We start from the raw sequence: 23,711 nt of genomic DNA on the forward strand, positions 1-23,711 counted from the left end.
ACGACATGCAGATGTTTAAATGTGTGTTACTTTAGCTGTGGAGAGGACGTTAAAAAAGATGGCGTATAGAACACCTTAAACATATGATTGGCTCTTAGAGCAATTTAGCAGTGGAGGCTCATTATCATATCAACGTCTTCTTTCTTTCGAACGTTCTATCCAAAAGACATTCACCTTTCACTTTTAAAGCCGTCCGTTTCATGATCTAGTTATGTTCCAGTTTTCGGTTAAACCCGTACACATATCCCGCTGAGTACTATTATCTGAATATTACATACTGAATAATACTGTGTAATTTGCGTATTCGTACACTATTTGTAAATAATGACAATACAACAATGCATGAATTCAGCTTTCAGATCCTGAGTCTTCCGTTCAGACTTACAGTTAAAATGTTTATGCTACGGGCTTTATCGTCCCACACATTACTCAAACGTATGCACAATCAGTTAATTGTTTTCTCAAACTTCCTATTAAAGAGATCCGAACACTCAATTTTCAGTATCTATGTCAAGCTATTGACAGATATGCATTCTACGCCCATATCCTTTGGGTTTGTTTTTTGCAGGTTCAGAAACAAGAAGATGAAAATTCCTTCGACATCGCTCCGATTATAGGTGGAGTCGCGGCGGCTGTCATTCTTTGCCTCGTTGTTGTCGTAGTTCTTGTCGTGTTCAGAAGGTAAACTTGTTATACTTCTTCTGTTTATAAACACAAAGACACTCCCCTAACAAAACAATAGATCAATCCCGCATAAATATCTGTTTACTGCGATCCTTTCTGGAATATGAATTAAATTACTCAACATGTTTATTGGATTTTATCACAGATATTTACAGATATCGAATTTTGATAAACAGTGCAAATCCTTCATATGCTAATAAATGTTTCATATAATTTCATATATTTATGATATTTTTAGAATGAGATCGACCAAACCAAGAACTGATCCACCTCCTCAAGCGAGACCTCGAACGGAAACAGCGGAAAATTTATATCGTAAGAAAATGTTTCGTTTATAATATGGCGACCGAACTTCATCTCTATTATGAATTCTGTAGACGATTATGCCAGACGATGGGCTGAATATGAAAATGAAGAAATTGATACATTGTCAGAATGGATTAAAAGTATAAGAGGAATGTTAAAATCCCGCATTAGACATATCAAAACAAAAGTGCGTATCATCTACCCTCCTGTGTTTTTTAAACCAGAAGTGATCAAAGAATTAAATAGTTTCATTCTTACGTATTCTGAATATGAAATAAAAATATGCAAGAGTTCCTATTTGACAATACCTTCGTGGTCTTTGGTGATCAGGTCTTCCAACAGTCTCTCGGAATTCCCATGGGCACGAATTGTGCTCATTTGTTACCTGACCTGTTTTTATATTCATATGAAGCAGAATTTATCAAAAAACTTCTACGTGAGAGGAAACATGTCTTGTTGTGGCCTTCAATTTAACATTTCGTGGCCGAGTGGTTAGATCATCGCGCTCTAAATCACACGGCCTCTCATCTGGTCGGCGCAAGTTCAAATCCCTCTTGCGCCGGTAAGTGAGAAAGTTTCCCAGTTTACTTTTGGAAGATAGATGGTCTCTTCCCAGGTACATTGTATCTGGGTTCTCTTCTCCACCACTAAAAACTGGGCGCCACCAGTTAACAGAAAAATTGTTGAGTGTGGGGGAAACATCAATCAATCAATCAATTTATCTTTGAGCCGGGAGGGATCTTTATCGTGCCACACCTGCTGTGACACGGGTCCTCTGTTTTTGCGGTCTCATCCGAAGGACCGCCCCATTTAATCGCCTCTTACGGCAGAGTAGGGGTACTGAGGAACTATTCTAACCCGGGTTCCCACGGGAAGATGAATTGCAACTGCCTTATAAACGATATACAGAGATTTGCCTGAATGAAAGTATTACCGTAAATCTGTTAATGTGTGACTCTGATCAGACGTAGAGTTATAAATGCTATGCACCGTTTCTCAAATTAGCAATGATTATATTTTCTGTAGAGAACAACGACAAAGTAGGTCAAACTTTCACCAACATCTACGAGAATCTGGATCCAAAAGATAAGCTCATCTCAAAACCGGAAAGGAAATCAACTCCTGTCACAAACGCGAAGAAATACGAAACCAAGGCTGATTACGACACAGATGACGAAGGCGTAGAGAATCCCTATGGTGATCTGTACATAAATGAAGAAACCATTGCCGATGTTCCCGTCAGTCAGCTAGAGAGCGTTATTGCCGAAAAAAAGAAAGATGAAGAGGATGGATTTAAAAGAGAATATGCTGTAAGTTATGGTGATCAGATCAAGAAAACACGTGAAGACTGAACTGTACGTACAAGGAATGACGTTGTATGTCAAATGAAATAACTTGGATAATTGATTTGAGGATGTTCTTTTAAAGTTCATTGGTCTACCATTTTCTTTAATTGAGGACATACTGTTAACATGTACTGACACGCCCCTTCATGTAAGTTCTGTAAACATAACAGCATGAACTGTAACGCTTTATGTCAGCATTATTCATGAGGCGTTATCGCGTGAATCGTTATCGTTTATACTCTCGTGTTATTTTAAAATGAAATTCATTTATCATATTTACATTTTACTTCCGTTTCTCTCAGAGTATTCTCAGCCGTTAAAATAGTCGCACTGTGTGTATAAAGATTCGTATACACATTGTTAACGTTCATGAGGAAATGACTATTATTTCCATTGGTAAAGATCTATAAGGTTAAAAAGGGAAATAAGTTAGTTTGAAAATGATATTGGCTTAAAAATCTTTAAAGTCACTTTGATCAGCATCTCGTTTGTATGATCTATATAAATTGTTCATAACCTGATGTATCTAACGTACAATTAAGGAGAAGAAATTTTAATTATCTGTTATTCATCCTGTAGATGTTGCCGTACGGGGAACAACACCAGTGTGATGCCGGAAAGCGACCCGAAAACGTGCCGAGAAACAGATTTAAAACCACTTTCCCGTGTATGTTTTCATGGTGATATGTTATAAAAGAATCCCTGCTGAATAGAGTAACTGTATTTTATCTACATATTCTCTATTTCTGCACAAGTCTAACGGAGAATATAAAAGCAACAACAAATGTGGGACCTAGAATTTATTCTGTCCTCATTCATCTAAAATGATCATGTGCCATGAAGCGCAATTTCTGTTTGTTTTTATACTTTTGTAGTAACCTGCATATGCGAGTATCTAACGTTAATAGCGATGGCGTTTATAACGCATTGAACAACGCTGTTGAAGGAATACTTTTTATAATTATAACTACTGGTTTATATATAACTTCCACGTTGGTCTAACTCATTTACATGTAATATTCAACTTTCATGAACTTGTAAAGGGCACCTTCATGGGATTTATAAAACAGAAATTGCAAGGAATAGCTTAATGTAGTAGCAAGGGGTAGCCTGATATCCAAGAATGTGGTGCAGTTGTTCTCTGTGTTGGTACTGATATATAGAAAAGACGAATATAGCAATCAATTATGTTAGTGCTCACATTTTGAACGAATCCAGCACTACAGTAATCTGATAAAAAATACGCTGAAAGTATTTTCTTGTGTATCATTTGAAAATGATAAGAGAAATCCATGTTTCAAATGAGAATGTTTAACAATGAAATCATCTATCTATTTCATTTTTGGTTACATAAAAAGGCTTTACTTCGATGTCGGGATCCCTCACGCACCTTCCATGTTATTCTCGCTCAGCGCGGTTTCTCGGACCTGATTGAAAACGTTTGTATGAATTTTTTTTAAAACTAGACACATATCTTTTTTATTTTTTGTTTACAGATGATCATTCCAGAGTCATTTTAAATGGAGATAATGGAACATCGTCTGACTATATCAACGCCAATTACATCAATGTGAGTCGACATTATGAACTAGTAGTTGAAGAAAATAAATGCTTATGTTTTCTATATTAAGTAAGTCGGAGATAGAGTAAGAATTGATTTTTTGAAATACAATTGATTGCACAAATTAAAGATTGTCAAAATGTTTGTAAACTTCTCGTATTCATAAATTTGTGAATTCAGTTTAAGTTATAATGACGAAGAGCGTTATACTGTGTTTTCTTAATACCGAAGTGTTCGACATTTGTGTTTCCACTTTCTATGTTTATTTCATTTAAGGGAACATACGAAGAGAATGAATACATAGCTTCACAAGGTATTTGTTATCTATATATATATATATATATATATATATATATATATATATACACGTGAATATGAATACATAATTAAATGTTTATTCGGTATTTACATGCATGCAAATGTACATAAAAATGTACTATATGACCCACGATAAAGTCGCGAATGTCCAATCTGATCCTTGCATATGTACGGATGTTTGCATTAGGAGGTTTTTATGTGGGTTTATATGTAGTAAACCCACGTATCTGAGCAGGTGACCACCATACATTTTCACATACAACCCCTGCCGATCACGGAGATCGAACTGAGGTCATAGAAATGATAAGCATTAGCGCTACCCGGGCATCCTACACGTGTATATTTATGTTTACACTGTATTTGAGTTGATTCCCATTTTAAGAAATATAAGAATACAGTCTATCATTGTTAGTACGAATAGTTTCTGAAATGTATATCAAGTATACTGCTGTGTTTAGTTAGCTGCTAACCGTAGATTAATGATGGATTCGAACCTAGTTATTCGGACGCGTTCTAGATGTTTATCGTCAATGATGCGATCCAATCGAGTCAATTTGAAAGTCTTGCTTCCATGCAAAACCACTGGAATCAATGTATTATCTTGATCACGGAATGTAAGAGAAATTAAAAATTGCTAAAACGCATTAAAGATGCGTATGACCGAGTTGCAGTTTGGTAAATTATGCCCGCTTGCATTCATGAAGTAAAAACAAACGCACATATTTAATAAAGTTTATAAGTATGAAGTTTTGAATGACCGCAATAAGTATTTAGTTTGATAATGACCTTTGGTCTTTGGATTTCAAAAGCAATATGAATCTTGAATGCAATCAGGATTTGAAGTCTGATAAACATGCTCCAGAAAGTACATGTATGACAGATAGAGGCAAGCTCAAATTTACAATTTATAGTGAAGAAGAGACCTTGACCTTTGACCTTTTAACCTAAAATGAATGGAAACCTTCCTCTTTTATATGAGATCAACATATGAAAGTCTCACAAAGATGCACCAAGTAGTATGAAAGTTAGAGATCGAACAGGCTAAATCTATGGCATTTAGTGACAAAGTGACCTTGACCTTTGACCTTTTGACGTGAAAATAAGTGGTAACCTCTCTCGTTTTGATATGATCACGTTATGTAAGTTTTACAAAGATGCCCCTAGTAGTATGAAAATTAGAGAACGGACAAGCTCAAATCTATGGCATTTAGTGATCAAGTTATCTTGACCTTTGACCGTTTGACCTCAAAATAAATAGGAACCTTCCTCTTTTGAATGGAATTGTTATGTAAGTTTCACAAAGTTGCATAAAAGAGCAGGAAAGTTAGAGACCGGACAAGGTAATTGTGGACGCCGCAAGCCCGCCCGTCTGCCCGACTGGATGCCTATCATTCGCTAATTTAAAAGCCGGGACTTGCTACGCAACTCGGCTAAAATCAACACGAAAATGAAATCTCAAGCGTCTGGACTGTACAGAAAGTTAAAGTGGTAATGAAATATGTAGGCAGGATACACAATTCCTTTCAAATGCTATATTTGTCTATGGATTTGGATACATCAATTTGCAAAGTGTTTTTTGTATATCTCAATATCTTCCAGGACCTAAACAAAACACCCTGGTGGATTTCTGGGCGATGATATGGCAGGACAATGTTAGTCAGATTGTGATGTTGACAAATCTTAAAGAGGGAGTCAAGGTAAATCTTTACAGTAAAGAACCTCTCAGGGATTAAAAATTGGAATTGAGAAAAACTATAGTATACGTGGAGGTACATAACCCAATGTACTTTCAGAGATAGAATCTAGGGTCGGATCCATAGAATGTTTAAAGGGATGAGTTTCAACATTAGAAGGTACTTTTCCAGGCCGTAATCTGGGATTTCACCCGTCAATATGTTTAAAAACACAGCACGTTCCTTTATTCGAAATTGTCCTACCCTGTGGTTGGGGGTTATAACCGTTATTCTCATCTAAATCCTTCACTTCAAATTAATTATGTGTTAATGATCAACTGGAATAAGGTGCAGAAATGAATAAGATAAACACAGTAAAACTTTAATCTCAAAAACAGAATCAGTCGAGATGTGAAAAAGAAAATGAAAACGAAACTTTGTAAAGATGGGGTTGAAGATCAGAATATTAAAAAAACCTTGTGTGATAAAAATAGAGAGCAAGTTATCTTATATGTGTGTGACAGTTTGACATATGTAACTTCAAGGTTTTTAGGAGTCATTTCGAACAAATTGATGCTTGGACATTTTATTCAGTTTATTACTATTGTTTTGTAACGGTCATTATGGTCATTTAAAGATGATTTTACTGTGATTTTTCCCCACTGAATCAAATTAATATCCAAGTAACAGAATTTACTATTACCTCCATGATATGGTAATTGACTAATGATATTATGTTATTAAGGAAAGTTCAATATCGTGTCAGTTATAATGTTTGCATGAAAACCTATTTCTACACGATTGATATTACGAGTGGTAAAACAGGATCAATAAAATGCTGACATTGAATACCTTTGAGCGTAGAAATACATCTTCAGCTTGAACAAGTAGAAGTTTAAAAGTATTTTTGTTCATTAACTATAGACATATTTAAAGTATTCTAATTTAAAATTAATATTGATGAAATGAATGCTATTTACAGATAAAGTGTACACAGTACTGGCCAGAAGAAATGAAAGCCAGAGCTTTTGGACAACTTGTGGTCAAATCTGTGGAAGAGAAAAAATATGCGTTTTACGTCATCAGAAAACTCTCCGTTTCACACAAAGAGGTAATATAGACTGTTTCTTAAATAGATACAATTTGCATGGGCGAAATAATAGAAAACCAAGCAATAAAATGAAATCATCTTGTCGAATAATTCAAAACAAATATCTATATCAATCTATATTCCCATACATCTATACACTTGTTAACATTGTTCTGTATTTTCAGCTCAAAAAGTCCCGCGTTGTCACACAATATCACTACACCTCCTGGCCGGATCACGGGACTCCAGATCCGCTCTGTTTGGTTGTTTTCCATGACCACGTGACGAGGACAAAACCCAATCAAAATAAAGCACCGATTGTTGTACATTGCAGGTAAAAAAGTTGCTTCAAGTTTGATAAAGGATATGAGGTGAAATGAATTGAAAACTTTGTGCTTTTTATATGGACTTGGTATTTTTCAGTGCCGGAATAGGGCGGACTGGGACATATATCGCCCTGGATGCTTTGTATAAAGCCGGGAAGGCGACGGACAAAGTCAATATAGCGGAATACGTGAAGACAATGAGGGCAAATCGAATGAACATGGTCCAAACCTATGTAATTCAACCTTAGTTTTCTTATACGCCGTAATCATTGATGTATATTATCTTTCAATATGAATATTTATGAATATTATGAATAGTAAATGCGAGTTTGAAATATTTGTGGAGAAGTACATGGTTTGAATTAAGAATTATTCCTTTTATCAAAATGAAAATATGGGGTGATATATCATATACATGTAAAACTTATACAGGTACCAATTTTAATGCACCAGATGCGCATTTCGACAAATAATGTCTCTTCAGTGATGCTCAACCGAAATGTTTGAAATCCGAAATATGTAATAACAAAAAACCTGATAGAAATGATCAAGAAAAATAATTTAATCCTTCCATCTTATCATGTATTCGATTTTGCTAATCAGTCGATTTCCCATTTCAGGAACAATACATGACGGTGTTTCTTGCTCTGAACGAATATTTTAAATCTGCTGTTGACACCCAGAGTCTTAATCAGTTCATGCAGAAGGCAGAAAATTTGGCGGGAGACCAGCCAGCCAACCAGACGACAATTAGGAAGGAGTTTGAGGTGCGTTTGGATTCACTTGAATTTGTATTAAACTAGTTTAAGCTGGTTGATTTGTGTGTGTTGAAAATAATAGAACACTGTAGAAATACAAGCTCATGGCCAATGTAAAATTTTGGGACCACTAGATGTGCTCCAGTTTCTGTCATCTTGCCACAGATGCTTCCGTTTGTTGCCCGGAATTGTTCTGACATTATTAATTGGAAAGAACACAATCTCCCCTATTTGTTTTACGACAGAAAATTCAATAGAAAGGATTTTACATGCTACAGTAATTATGTTATTTTTAATGTACAATGCCCCGGACTGGTCATGAATTGCACTTTTTGTAGCATATTGAACATATTCGACTGTAATGACGTAGTTTGTGACATCAAAATTACAAATGAGCAGCGCCAATGTTTACTTATCCTTTTCGTCCCCGTTGGGACATAAGGCTTCAACAAGTTGTCTCCATCTACCTCTGTCCTTTGGGAATCCTGTTCTGGGGCATTTACAGTAATTATGTTATTTTTAATGTACAATGCCCCGGACTGGTCATGAATTGCACTTTTTGTAGCATATTGAACATATTCGACTGTAATGACGTAGTTTGTGACACCACAATTACAAATGAGCAGCGCCAATGTATATCGTGTTTTTGTGACAAAAATATATTTTTTGTGTTCAACAATACATAACAACCAGTCATCCCCCTAGCTCTGAAATACTTTTCTAATTTCCTATCATTACACTGATGAAGCCTGGCATTGTCGACAGAAGGGTTTTTTGTATAAAATATGGTCGTACAGTTATATTTTGTACGTACTTCAGAAATGAAATATTGAAATCTTATTTTGTTTTTCAGCTCTTGATGAAAATACGACCAATGTACACGCCAACAGATTATAAAATTGCTAGCCAACACAATTCGAACAAAAACGGATATGATTTATTACCACGTGAGTATTATGATTTTACTTTTTATTTTCAGAAAATACGATATCATACCTCCTCGTTCTAACTATGGAGAACGACTCACATATTAAGGGTATCAATTTGGATCGTATATATTAGGATCATTGTTGTGTTGGAAAATTTTATTTTTGTAGTATTCAGCTGCAATTGTGGTAAGGCACCACTACAGTATGATCAATAAGTTTGAAATTGCATAACCCACATTAGATGTGCGTGATGATGATAATTCAGAGCTTTGGATTGATATGACTTTAGTCTAGTTTCATCTAAACACTATTTTATGATGATAATTCATGATAATATCAGACAACAGGCCGTGTCTATTTAAGTTCTCTCTATAAATTTGGTTTCCTTATTGAGAGAAGTAAAACTTAGATGAGAATTATGCAGATGATGAGTTATTGATATAAAGACTACAAATTATTTTCTACATATTATCAAATGTTCCAATATTACAAGTTCCATTGGTTTGTAGTTTGCTCCTTGATCACGCGAGATGTTATATCAATGCCGAAGTACTACAGCAATTTAACATTATTATTTGCAGGCAATTTTTGTATGAAGTATTACAAAATGCTTAGGTAGACTGCTATTGAGAAATGCAGATTTTTTGTAAATACGATACCTTATTCTAACGTTAAATTTTGATGAAGATGTAATACAGAGTTTAGCATAGAGAAATGTTTATAACAGTTAGTATTTTTCTAATCAATTTAGTTGACAAGTACAGCTTATATCTAACATCATCGGTTGCAAAACGTGGAAACTTCATCAATGCCATCCATGTCCCTGTGAGTACGATTCAGACAAGAAATATTAACATTACAATGCTATACCCCCAAAGTATCTAAAGTGCAACTGTGCCTTATTTATTCTCCAGTCATACACAGATGATAGGACCTTCATAGTGACGAATTATCCATCAGCAGAGGGCGCTGTGGACTTTCTTCGTCTGCTCAATGACCATGAATCCAATACCGTGATCTGCATGGATCCGTTACGTGAAATAAAATCGGTTTGTATTTGTATTAGAATAATCGACATGCAATATGGATACCCGTTTTTTGAAATCACTTTCAAGAAATTGATTAGTATGTCGGGTAATGGTGAATACTTCAATTTCTTGATTGTCGCTTGTATCTTTGTTAGGTTTGTTTCATTTAAAGTCAAATGCTATTTATAGAAAAATACATGATATATCCCGGAGTCCATGTTTGTTCTACTCTCAGTTTTGTATTCTTGTAAAAAGATTTATGAGATTAATCAGCGTACGTTATATTCACCGTTTCCACTTAACATCATTGCATACAGGACTTGTATCTAGCTGAATATTTCCGTATATCGTTAACGTATTTTGAATAGAATGTAAGCTAGCCAGGTGAAACAGTAGTTTCATGGCTATTCATATACAGCAGTGATCTTCATATTAAGTGTTTTTATCTTTGCTTCAGTCAAAAGCATGGTTTCCAGATGCAGGTTCGACTAAATCCTTGGCGCCTTTTGAGGTGCGTCATCAGTCTGAAAAAAGCACAGATGTTAAGATCACCACAGCACAGATTTCAAGAGATGAGGTGAGTGAGACGTTTGTATACGCATCTGTTACAGACCATAGTTGCCTCTTAGAATACCTCCAAACATGGTCAAGGAAAAACGATCCTGATATTTCCCTTTAATGTTTGGACGTTTTCGTGCGAGACAAAACGTGATATTTTTCATTAAATGCGGGCCAGTTTTATTATTACTGCAGCTGCTGTGTTGAATTGTTGTCGTGCTGTACGGATATTAAGGCTAGAAACCAGACAATGATTGCTGTAGTTACACATACTTACATTTCTTGTAGACATATCAGATCTTTATTCATTTTAGGAGACTCCTCAGCTTATAACAATAGTAGAACCACAAGGACCAGTGCAGTCTTCCGGAACTCCTCGTGACACTTCGTTTCTCCGAAACTTAGTGTCATTTGCTCAGAATCTCTCTACAGAATACCCAATCACTGTCGTCAGCAAGTAAGAAAATAAAATTCTCTCTCTCTCTCTCTGACAATGTAAATGATATATTATGCTACTACTAGTCGCGGTAGCTTAGTGGTTACAGCATTTATGTCGTGATCGGGAGGTCATATCCCCCTAGTATGGCCGCGTCGAACCTAATACCTAAACATTGTGGGTTCAATGTTTGTGATAATGTATATCTAATGAAATGTGTCTTGTTTTGAATGGCACCACATTAACGGTGGGCAGTGAACAGTGTAAAGTTATAAATAGTAACAACACCGGTATCGTGATCCAAAAATAACTAAAATAAAATAGATAATTGAATAGAACTTTTTCTACAAGGAATTCTACGCTAAATTATACGTTGAACATTATCTAGGTTTTAGTTAAGGACTGTCGCGATGTACCGGTAAATAAAACACTTGATGTGGCTGTTGAAAACTTGCACCTAATCTATCTATTAAACTATCACCACACAATACCCGCTGAGTGGTACTTCCAAGGATTTTTCTGCGGACAGTGCGACAAGAAGCACATGAGGTTTGACTTAATCGATGACGTTGGTATCGTTTACAACTGCATGTATTCACGAGGAAATGGCTATCATTACAATTTGTAAAGATATCATTGGCAAAATCATTGGAAATGTAGATATTTTTAAAAATCAATTTGAACTATATACTTTCAAACGAGTTTGTATTCCTGAAGTACAGGGATCTTGGAGAGTTAGATAAAAGGAGGAATGTACTAAATTTTATTAATTAAAAACACTATATTAATCAAAGATTAATCTATTTCCTACATGATATGCATTATACAATGAATGATCACAAATAAATTAGGTCTTTCTGGGGATAAAGTACCTATATATCCCCTGACCCATGTTTGTGGTATTGCAATGGTATTAAATGATGACTTTGAATACATAGTTTTAGCAGAACACACTGATCAGGAAGGTAATCTGCGTGTACTTGAATTTAAAGTGCTCAATAGGTATGTTAGCTCATAAGTGAAAATATATACGGTCCAAACATGGATAATCCAAATTTCTGTCGCTTAGTTTCAAATATTTTCCACTTTGAAGGTGACGTCGTTATGAACTGCGATTTTAATCTTGTTCAATGCATAAATCTGAACAATTGTAACTTTGATAGTAAAAAAAGGTAATATATGTTTTATCAATATGGAAGATATCCATGGTTTGACTGATCCTCCGAACGTGAAATTTAAAGCGAGAAAAATATATCCTTAATTGAAAACTAACCATACTAAAAAGCTAGACTGCATTTTTCTAATATCTAATGGATTAATGGCATTGTAATACAGCTGGAATTAATCTTGGGTACAGGCCACATCATTCAATAAATAATCATCACATTACATTTACGAAATTCAACAAAAGAAAAGGTTATTGGAAATTTAATTACTTACTCATAAAGAATGAATCATATGAGAATATCATTTTATAAAATGAAAAATACAAAATCCATTCAAAATATAAAGGTACAATATGCAGCAACCCCATACAACCCTTTAATGGTACATTCTACAGAGTATGCAATACCACAGTGAAGAATGCTGATATCTGATGGGATACGATTTTTGTCATATACATGGTGTGTAGAATAAACAGTATATAAGAATGAGAATGAAACTAAGAATCAGAATACCCAGTAAAACGTATTCCACAGATGTCGGGTTAGGCAGTTTCTACTGTATGTTTAAATATAGTTAGGTGATTAGGTATTCATGAAACAAGTACTGTATGCTACGAGGTGTAACAACATTTTAAATCTCTAGGAAAAAGAGGCATTGCAAAACATTTATGATCTTTCAGACACGTGGATGATTCTCCCGGAATCCTATGAAAGCTTAATGTAACTCATACGAATGTTGAAGAACTTCTTAAAGCTTTTATCAAAAACTTGCTTGCTAGAACGAAAAGGAAACTCTAGAAAAATATTGTCGAAGTTTAGAAAGAAAGAACGAATTTGTAAATTAAACTGTAAGCCAACTTTTCTATACCAATGAATTTACCTGTATCATGAGTTCTCCATCTGACGTTTTATTGGAAATTAAGAAATGTTCCAAGAATTATATTTTTGTTGCGATAACAAGCTGGTGTGGACTTGGGCACTATCATCAATAACTGAAATATCAATATATTGAATATGAAGATGTAGACATACCAATATATTGAATCTGAAGGTGTAACAACATATGAGGAAGATTGCTGTTATAACAACCGCTTAAACATGAAAAATAATAAGGCCTGGTTGTATTCCCTACAGAATATTTGTTTTCCAATTCTCGATTACTTTCTAAAAGAATTAAAATGACACATGATGTCTTAATTAATAGTAATGGAAAGGAATTCCTCAAGGGTATTCCTACACTAGGTCAACCAGAATTTATTAGATGTCTACTTACGAACAGAAAAAGGTCCAGATTTATTGATGTCTACAAAACACTATGAGTCAAAATGGGAAACTAGTTTAGAGCTACGACCAGAATTTATTTGAAACTTTATGTCAATATAAAATCAACTGCAGAGGATATAAAACTTGTATCGTTTAATTAAAGAATCATTCATTGGGTACAATGGATATTTGTATTCAATCCATAAAAATAAAAAACCATCATCTATGTTCAATGTGTTATGTAGAACTGTGAAAATTGAAACATTTGTATTTTGTCCTTCATTCACTAGAATATGATAAGATTTATCATATTTGATTGATTGATGTTTTCCGCCACACTCAACAATTTTTCACTAATATGGTGGCGCCCAGTTTTTAGTGGTGGAAGAGAGAACCCAGATACAATGTACCTGGGAAGAGACCCCCGATCCTCCGAAAGGAAACTGATAAACTTTCTCCCTTACCGGCACGAGCGTGATTCGAACCCGTGCCGACAGAGGTGAGAGGCTTTGTGATTTAGAGCGCGATGCTCTAACCATTCGGTCACGGAGGCCCCAATCATATTTAAATTTTTTCGAAATCTGACAAAAGAATCGAGTTTAATGTGATGTTTGGTCTTACTGAACACGTCTTCCGAAACTGTTGATTGAAGTTGATGTGTTTTTTGATTTTATTGTCAAACGGTATAGAAATTCTTGTAATTTCTTATGTTATCTAATTATAGCCAATAAAGGGGTGGGGACAAATTATTTACCGAGTGTTCCGAAAAATAAAAACAAATGTTACACAGCTATCGGAGTGGTCAATCTGGCGTCGATTCTAGTATATTGTAATTATTGTAACAGTAGTACCTTACAAAAAGCATTAAGTTGTACACTATCCAACTCGACTGATCTGGGAATCTCTATCGATCACAACATTTACATGTATTTCTCTTGAATTGTTACAGAAATGGCGCCATGCTGTGTGGTGTTTTCTGTTCGGTGTATAACGTGATACAACAGCTGAAGATGGATGACAATATTGACGTCTTTACAGCTGTACGACAACTGCAGACAAGGAGACCAGAATTCTGTTCTACTCAAGTATGTACTAATCCACCACTACTAAGTATGTACTAATCAAACACTACCAAGTATGTACTAATTGAAAACTACTAAGTATGTACTAATCGAAAACTACTAAGTATGTACTAATGGGCAACTACTAAGTATGTACTAATCGAATACTACCAAGTATGTACTAATCAAAAACTACTAAGTATGTACTAATCTACTACAAGTTAGTATGTACTAATCGAACACTATTAAAAATGGACTAATGTGCAACTACTCAAGTTTCTACTAATGGGCTACTACTCAAGTTTGTACTAATGGGCAACTACTCAAGTATGTACTAAAGGGTCTCTACTAAATATGTACCAATGGACAACTACTAAGTATGTACTAATTGCTCGCTACTAAACATGTACTGATGGGTTGCTACTAAGTGTGTACTTATCGACCACTACTAAGTATGTACTAATCGACTACTACTAAGTATATACTAATCAACCATTACTAAGTATGTACCAATTGTCAACTATTAGATATGTACTGATGGAGCACTACTAGGTATGGACTAATGAGTTACTGTTAAGTATGTACTAATGAGTCACTATTAAGTATGTACTAATAAGTCACATTAAGGATGTACTAATGAGTCACTATCAAGGATATAGTGATGGTCCATCACTAAAAAATTTAAAAATTCTGTTTCAACTTACAATCTATAATTAGACCCCTGCTATATTAATACAAAACCATGTGACCATCCTTTTTGCGAGGTTGTCACTAAACTATTCCTTGCAAATATTCTTACATATGGAGTACGAAGTTATACACAATGCTTACTGACAGTCTCAATTACTAGTTCGTGTATTTTATCAAAATTTCGGATTTTCACTAACATAGCTCTTGGGAGCATTTGCTGACTAGAGTCTATGATATACGCAATGCTTACTGATATTTTCAATTACTAGTTCGTGTTTTTTATTAAACTTTCAGGACGAGTATCTGTTGGTGTATAGAGCTGTTTGTGACTACATCGAGGCTACATCAGAAAACGTATACTACAATCAATAGAGGAGGACGGGGCGTGCTGCGTTGTTTTAATTTCTCATTTTATGTTAGTGTTAATGATTTGTCATTTGATATTAACGTTTAGAAATAGATTGTTTTTATCACCCTCTATTGTAATTTTATAGTTTTATTACGATTTCGTTGTTATATGTATTTTATAGTTTAAAATGTTGATGTGAGAGAGATTGAGAAAATAGGAACGAATGTAAGAAAATAAATGAGAGAAGCGTTTTTATGGAAGATAGGGTAGAATACGTTCAATATTTAATACACAAGATCATGCATATTTCACAATGAATATCACATTAATATATGATATATTCCTAGGAGGAGTAAGTATCCCCTGGCTATATGTAGTACGTTTCTATGCCAAAATGGCAAAAATATGCAATTGTGGATTAAAAAAACATGATTTTGAAAGACAATATTTCAAGGAATATGAACATTTGACTCTGGTGGATTTAAACTCAGGATGTGTGTTTCAGTGTCTTTTTATCCACTGAGGAAAGATGACAAACAAACAAATCGAACGATACAATTAATTCACAAAACATTTAAATCGCCATCATATGATGATATGTATCAAAATATTAGTGTCATGACCCACCTTATTTGGTATTTTTTTAAAAACCATTATATACTGTTTTGCAAATACGTATTTCGCCAATAAAAAGAACTATTACAAATTCGAGATCAGAGTCTTTAATATATTTTTCATAGCCCCTATTCTTCACCCAAGGATTTCACATATAAAATATTGTGAACTTTGGTAGAGACTCCCAGGATTATTATAACCACGTTGCCATTATCATGCTACGTGTAAAGGAGGATCTAAAGATGTAACGTTTCTTCACTTTACACACAATTCAATTAGCAAGGCTCAGGGACCTGATCCCGATGGAGCCGCAGAATCAGTGATAGAATTTCACTACCCTACACTCAGTTTGATGTCCAGCACTCGGGAAGAATTTTAAACAAAAACTCCAGCCTCCAGCTGTGTGAACCATATCCAGGGCCTCAAATCCAGGGACCACGAATTACACAAATTTGTCAGAGGTAGTAACTTTTGTCATCAAGATAATACAGTTTGTATGCGACAGCACGTGCAGTAAAAGAAGTAGAGTTTTAAAATAGTTCAATCTCGACTGTGTTGGCCGTTTCTCTCAGCTTCCTGGTGCGAAGGGAGATTACCCCCCCCCCCTCCCCCCATTCCAACGCTAATTATGATTAAAATTAAATGCCCGAATCTCCATAATGAGATCTGGTTTTGATATGGATGAAAGATGTAAGGAAAGACATAATTAAACAAAATTTTTGATATTTTAGTATTGGTTGTCCACCATGATGAATTGAAATTCATTCAACAAAGTCGAAATTGAATTTATTACTAAAAATGAGAAACTGCAACAACCAGTAAACCACTGACTTAGTGTTTGTTAATGGAATTCAGTTCCAACATCCACAAGTCAGAAGTACAACCCTTTCAATTATATCAGACCAATATCCCATGTGTATGGCAACTATTGAAGCCCTTTTGTCTGTTAAAGCACTACACTTATAATGTTTTTAGCCCTACAATTTTCTTCGATGAAGTTATGGGTAGTATTTAGTTTATCCTTTCAAAATGGGTACTTGAATTATATTTAAAACCTTGGAATTTTATACAGCTGGAAATTGGTTTCTACAAAAATGTCGGAATTGGATAACATAATATTTCTTCCATTCTTTTTCTTGAATGTCCATCATATTAAATCTTCGAAATCAGCTTTAAATAAAATTTATAGCACCTACCAACAAAATAATGGTTATATAATGCTTTAAAATTGTTTAGACGGCAAACTGTCGTTAATTGGAAATTGTACTCCAATAATGATGTTGCCAATTTCGATGTTTTTTTATTTAAATATGTTTTATCAATCATTCTCTTTCATTTGTAAACATTTTGTTTTCTATGCAACATGCTAATATTTTGCCTTCAAAGTGTCCTTAATTGGAAATAAATAATCATATATCGCTGTGAAATCTGCACGTATACTTGTACACATTGCGCGTTCATATTTGTGTAAAAGAGGTCAATAGTATATACACATTAGTATTTAAATTGCTCTTACATTATCACATCGTGATATTTAGATCTCTTGCACAAACACGGAATATTGGACACTACAAAGCAGCGTGATGCGGACAGCTGCACGTTTAAGTGTCTGCGGTTATGTAAACACGTAATCCTAACTGCCCCAAATTGTAGGGGGTTTACATGTGGTCATCACCCTCTACATTTTGAAGTGTTGTCAATGCTCATGGAAGCCTATAAAATTACCGTCCCATCGACATCTAGTATGACATGCTTCGTTCATCAACAGACGAGAAATGTCGTGCGGCGTTTGCCTAGCGGACATATTTTCGCTAAGGACAGCGACTTCCTGAATTAAATTGTTAATACATATGTCTATTCATGAAATCTTACCTTTTAGTTTTTGGATATGATTAATTTGAATCTTCCTCATGCTGATTGCTTGGTTGTAACACGTGCGGATATGACGTATAAAGTACAGCGTGAAAGTAACATCCGATAATCGCGAAATGCAGTTTACTCCGAATACAGGAAATGTCCTCATTTCTTATTCGCATTAATCGAATTTAAAACTGTATAACCTTAACTAAATTCAATTTGTATTCCTAGCACTATGCACTGGCGGAAAAATGTCCTCCCATTGGAGTGCCCTGACTTTTATCCAGACTGACATGTGTGTCACAAAATGCTATTTTTATTTTCTGTTGTTTTTTTTCTCTCCTTATTTTGAAGAGATCTTAGTATTTTCTACTTGGAAATCATTCCAAACTATGTTTGATTCCATTACCAATATTACCTATCCGATATAATGCTATTGTCACAGTTGTAATTTATCTAAAATATAACTATTCAATATATTTCTATCAGTATTCCATTTGGATTAGTAAACATGTGAATGAATGAATGAATGAAAGTGTATTGAACAATCTGAAATGAATAAAATGCATATAACATTTGATAATTAAAATCCGCAATTGTCACCCTGTGACACCTACTTGGATTTTTAATTTCTAAAAATATCAAGTTCAATTGGCTAGTTCACATCCATCCCCTTGTGACACCAGTAACCGGAAGTTATCCACTAAGTCTTTATGTGTTTTGTTTTTTCGTGATATCGTTACCAAAGTACTTCGATGAACGATGGGAAAATATCACGCATACATGTATTAATTTGATACGAAACGCACATTCCATGCTTTCTAATTCTATCGTCAATAGCCTATTTATATATATCTAAGGAAATGTTACGTAGGTCTGGATTTCTGAGGTTCTAAACTTATATAAATATTCTATAAGTAAGGAATATATTAAGATTAATATATATATTTAAATCCCTATCGTCTTACGAAAATCTTTCCAGAGGGAATTGTGTGTGTGTGTGTGTGTGTGTGTGGGGGGGGGGGGGGGGGGGGGGGGGGGGCAGTAAAATATATAAAGTCGCCCTGAATAGAAATTATGGTTTTTATCTTTATACATTTTTATAGAGCTTTATCTAATTAAGAAAATTACCTTAATATGATTTACATATAAAACAATAAAAACAAAGAAGATTACATGCATAGAAAAATGCATAACATATCACTAATACTGAGATCACATGGGATCGTCACGAAAGTTTTACCTTATTAAAATTTGACATTGTCTATATTTATACAAGGGAAGAATCCGGAATCCCAAAAATCGCTAGTTAACTCACATTTTTATTCGTATTTTTTTTTATTCTAAGGGCGGTAAATCTTACAAAATCTTACGATTCCGGTCTCGGTCGTTCCGAAATATATATTGGGTATTTTTACAAATTATGATCTTTCCTTGATCGACCGAGACCGGAATCGTCGATCAATCGAGACAGGGCTTGCTAGATTTGACCTTCATGAAATATAAAACAATGAAGTAGCTATTTTTAGGATTCTGGATTCCTCCCTTGTGTAAATACAGAATAAAGAGGGTCAATTCGTGACGAGCCCCTGTGCTGAGATATTTTTTAAATGACTGTATACATAAATACCGAATTATAGATTAAACCAAATTTATAAAGATACATGCATGTTAGTTCTAAAACCAGGTAATGAATCTTCGACACAAAGATCCAATGTAAGGCCGTTCCATAGAACAGACTTCCCTTCAACTAGATTTCATTTTTCAGAGGGTTTGCGGTTTTTATCAGACTTCCTTTTAAGTTAATTATATTCATACGTTTATGAATATTACTTCAAATTTTCAAGTGGATAAAAGTTAAGTCAATAAAATATCTCCGTTACTGAGCTATCTAGTCCTCCGAACTGAAACGTGCGGCTCATACGCAACACAACTATTTTACACAAACAATTAAAGGTCCCACTTAGATGCATTCCAAGTGGGTTCATATCCCTGAATCTGTTGAAGAGTTATCTCAATCCCCATTCCACTTCCTGGATCGTAGTGAGTCCTTATCACACCAGCAGTACAATAACACAGCACAATGGCTGGCCAGACCACGGTGTTGTTGTTTTGTCTCTGTGAACTTGTCTACGTAACGAATATTGCCTTTGCTTATGGTAAGAAAATCTAACTTCTTATTTCTGCTACGGAATGAGTAAGATACTAATAAGCTTGATGCATGTTGTATGGAAATGTTCAACTTGTCGTGTGTGCCATGGTTAAAATCGGCAAGGGTATTTAGTATAAAATGCCTGATAATAAATAAATCTGGTGTATGTTACATCGAATGGTCCAACGTGTCATATGTGTAATGGTTAAAATCGGAAAGGATGTCGATCATGAAGGAAGTTTAGTTCATATATAGCTGTACCATTTTAAATGGTTTCATTCTTATTATTTTGTTGGTTTATACACTCCGTTATAAGATAGCCCTTTATCGTATGTAAACACACAAACACAATATTTAACGGTAATGGATGTGGTTTGAAATGTAGTGGATCAAGATTTCTTGAATTATATCAAATATATTCTATCAAGGTATAAATTCTAAAATATCCATGAATTGTAGAATTCAATAAACACTAAGAAAATAAAAATCAGTAAAAAAAAAAAACATAGAAAAGAAAAGAATTAATAGAAAGCAAGCCAAAAATTATGAGTCTGTATAAATTTACTGCTGGCTTCTTCGAGCATTGAAATTTAATGAACCTATTATATTTGTATCTACATTAAGGACTCTGACTGATGGTTCGATACGCAGTCGTGTTTGAGATGAACAATGCGATGAAAAACACCTCTCTCTCTCTCTCTCTCTCTCTCTCTCTCTCTCTCTCTCTCTCTCTCTCTCTCTCTCATCTTCCTTTATTTTGTTAACCAATATAGAGTAATTTGGTAGCTTAGAAACTGTCTTTCATATGATTATAAGGAAATATGATTATAAGGAAATATGAACATTAATCCTTGATAAAACAACAAATGTGCCATGATTTGTCATGTACGTTATCTAGTGTCAACTTAAAACTGAAAGACCCCTCCCCCAGTCAACGTATTTTAAAAATGTAATAATAAAATGGTACATTGAATGAAGCATGTATGTACAAATAGAAAAGATTCGATAAACATGGTACTGATACAAATATTGCACAATATAATAAAATCAAAGTACTGAAAGTACTGAAAAGCGCTAAGCTGACTTCATGAATTCTGTATGTAATGTTAATGAGCAGAAACAACATTAAAAAAAGGTTTATAGCAAATATGGATTGGAAGCAATGTCCTCAAACTTTTCAACACGTTGAAATATAATTTTTATATGATGTTGTTAAAACAATGGTCACTATGATAATTTTGATCCCACACTAAACTAAAACCCTGTCCTTAGATCATGAAATTTACAATTTTAGTAAAAGACACCTGTTCTTATTAAATATCTATAATCAGAATTTAGTATCAATAGCATTACCACCGCTGCGGTGGTCCAGAGGTAAAGTGTTCGCTCTGTATGCGGTCGGTCGGGGTTCGAATCCCGGCCGCGACAGACCTAGTTCGTTAAACAGGTAGTGACAGTTCCATCACCAAACTCTCGGCATCAGGTGTGAATGTCACGGGTCCTCGGAGATGGCCTTTAAAACGGATGTCCCGTGTCACAGTAGGTGTGACACGCTAAAGAACCCTCACTGCTCAATGGCCGTAAGCGCCGAACATAAGCCTAAATTTGAAGCCCTTCACCGGTCTTGGTGACATCTCCATATGGATTAAAAATTATTGAGAAGAACGTTAAACAAGATACAATCAATCAATAGCATTTAAGGCTATGTTATTCAAATACTTGACAAATGAACACTTTATATCCTATTTAGCTCACACACATATTCCCAAGGCAATGGTTTCTGATCCGATCTGCTCCGGTCCTTGGATCATTAAATGCTCTACATGACTGTGAATTTTTTTCTCTTACAGATGTGATGTTATAGAGAAGAACATTTTTGGTATAAAATGTGATAACAGTTGTAATGGTAGTTTTCGGTATAAAATGTTCAATTGTTATTACGCAACTAACTTACTGTTGTGTTCCAGTTAAATAATGTATGAAATATTTTTAGAATACAACTGCAATGAAACAAATCAATAGTTTGATACATATATGTAAGTCACTTATAATAGAATAGAACAAACAAACTGGACATGAAAGAAAATTACACATAACAACATACACTAACAAATGCCACATGTCAAAACACACCAATAATGCAGGATTATGAAACGCTTTACATCCATTTCATTACCTTACCAGGAATCATTTAAATACACACATAAACAATCATCTGTATGACTTGTACTACGGAATCCAGTACATGATTATCTGTAAATAGCAATCAAACCATGAAAGTGGAATTATGTTTTGTAATCAATAATGAAGTTATTTTCAATTCAAAATCAGGTTGGAGAGAATCTGAATGCAAATAAGTCCGATAAATACATGTATAACTGAAAACAAAATTTAGGAAATTATTTAGAAATGATGTTCATCATACATGTGGAATATTACTTTGAAACTGAATACTGCGTCATCAACAAGAGTGTAGATAGCTCATTTTTAACATGATAGTTAGTGCAAGAGGATATACTAATTCAAATATGATGATGAAGTAGACTAACATCTAAGCATGGATTTACATGTAGCAATTGTAGTGATTGTTTGTTATACGTAAATCTAAAAAAAAAACAAAAAAAAAAAAAAAAACAAGAGTTTGTACACAGGTACATTAAACGCTGTACTTATCAACTTGTGTGTATTACACTTGTTGTGTAAAAACTCATATTCATATTGCAAAGGAGACCCATCCGTTTGTCTGAATGAGACATACTACACATTGCTATTGTTTTAATTTTATAAAACAGTTCTTTATATGAAAATGCTAATAACCTTAGCAAAAAAAACCCCAGAAGATTCGAAGTTTGTGTAGGAGTTCTAATAGGAAAAAAAAAAACGTGACAGAAGTGACTCGCAATAAATATGCAAGATTTACAACATGTAAATGTAGCGAAGTCAGAATCCCAAACTAGGCACTGAAAAGTTTCAAAAGTAATTTTCAAACGGTAATGTTCAAACAGCTGTTAGAAATAATGAAGAGGCATCTAAAAAAACAAACTAAATGCATCTTTTTTATATGAGAAGATCGTTCAGCGAAAACAAAATGTGGGGATAGGGAACAACGACAGTAAATCCGTGCCCCTCCCCCTTCTTCATCATTTGTACGTTCGGAAATACATGTAGCATATGCATGTCATTGTCAATTGTTTGTTTGAAGTACAAAGAAATTGAAAACACAATCAATTTTCGTTGTATGTAGCGTGATTTGGGCCGCAAACCATTTCACATTCATGCTTGACACAATGGCAATGTTTATCTAACACTTGTTCCAAACATATGTATTTCAGTATACAGCCCTCGTAAAATTCCACGCGGTGTTTTGAATACTTGAAACCGGGGTATTGTCTTCCATAATATAATATTATATAATATAATGTTGTACCTTTTATCTTTTCCTTGCTTCAAGATTATTACTTTTAGTCTAATTTTTGAAACTAAATCAAGAAATCAAATTTGATTGTGTTGATGATGATTCTGAAGAATATCTTGGTCGTTTAGAA

General features: G+C 34.4%; 2 protein-coding genes across 2 annotated transcripts in view; both read left to right on the plus strand.

The window, feature by feature from the left end:
• Positions 1-16,253, plus strand: part of LOC130049427 (receptor-type tyrosine-protein phosphatase alpha-like) — a 63,329-nt gene extending 47,076 nt beyond the window's left edge. Inside the window, exons 10-27 of the mRNA XM_056146973.1 lie at positions 569-681; positions 923-999; positions 2,017-2,300; positions 2,916-3,003; positions 3,833-3,906; positions 4,174-4,210; positions 5,815-5,912; positions 6,871-6,999; positions 7,164-7,312; positions 7,402-7,537; positions 7,925-8,071; positions 8,916-9,009; positions 9,743-9,816; positions 9,906-10,040; positions 10,477-10,596; positions 10,892-11,034; positions 14,392-14,552; positions 15,488-16,253. Coding sequence (XP_056002948.1) covers positions 569-681; positions 923-999; positions 2,017-2,300; positions 2,916-3,003; positions 3,833-3,906; positions 4,174-4,210; positions 5,815-5,912; positions 6,871-6,999; positions 7,164-7,312; positions 7,402-7,537; positions 7,925-8,071; positions 8,916-9,009; positions 9,743-9,816; positions 9,906-10,040; positions 10,477-10,596; positions 10,892-11,034; positions 14,392-14,552; positions 15,488-15,510 — 2,082 coding nt within the window. The 3' untranslated portion in view covers positions 15,511-16,253. The remainder of the gene's footprint in view (positions 1-568; positions 682-922; positions 1,000-2,016; positions 2,301-2,915; positions 3,004-3,832; positions 3,907-4,173; positions 4,211-5,814; positions 5,913-6,870; positions 7,000-7,163; positions 7,313-7,401; positions 7,538-7,924; positions 8,072-8,915; positions 9,010-9,742; positions 9,817-9,905; positions 10,041-10,476; positions 10,597-10,891; positions 11,035-14,391; positions 14,553-15,487) is intronic.
• A 3,783-nt stretch (positions 16,254-20,036) lies between these two features.
• The window catches only part of LOC125661590 (receptor-type tyrosine-protein phosphatase T-like), a 41,031-nt gene continuing 37,356 nt past the window's right edge, over positions 20,037-23,711 (plus strand). The window contains exon 1 of the mRNA XM_056146965.1: positions 20,037-20,173. Coding sequence (XP_056002940.1) covers positions 20,098-20,173 — 76 coding nt within the window. The 5' untranslated portion in view covers positions 20,037-20,097. The remainder of the gene's footprint in view (positions 20,174-23,711) is intronic.

This window comes from Ostrea edulis, chromosome 8 (genome assembly GCF_947568905.1).
Source record: "Ostrea edulis chromosome 8, xbOstEdul1.1, whole genome shotgun sequence".
In the NCBI taxonomy this organism is placed as follows: domain Eukaryota; kingdom Metazoa; phylum Mollusca; class Bivalvia; order Ostreida; family Ostreidae; genus Ostrea; species Ostrea edulis.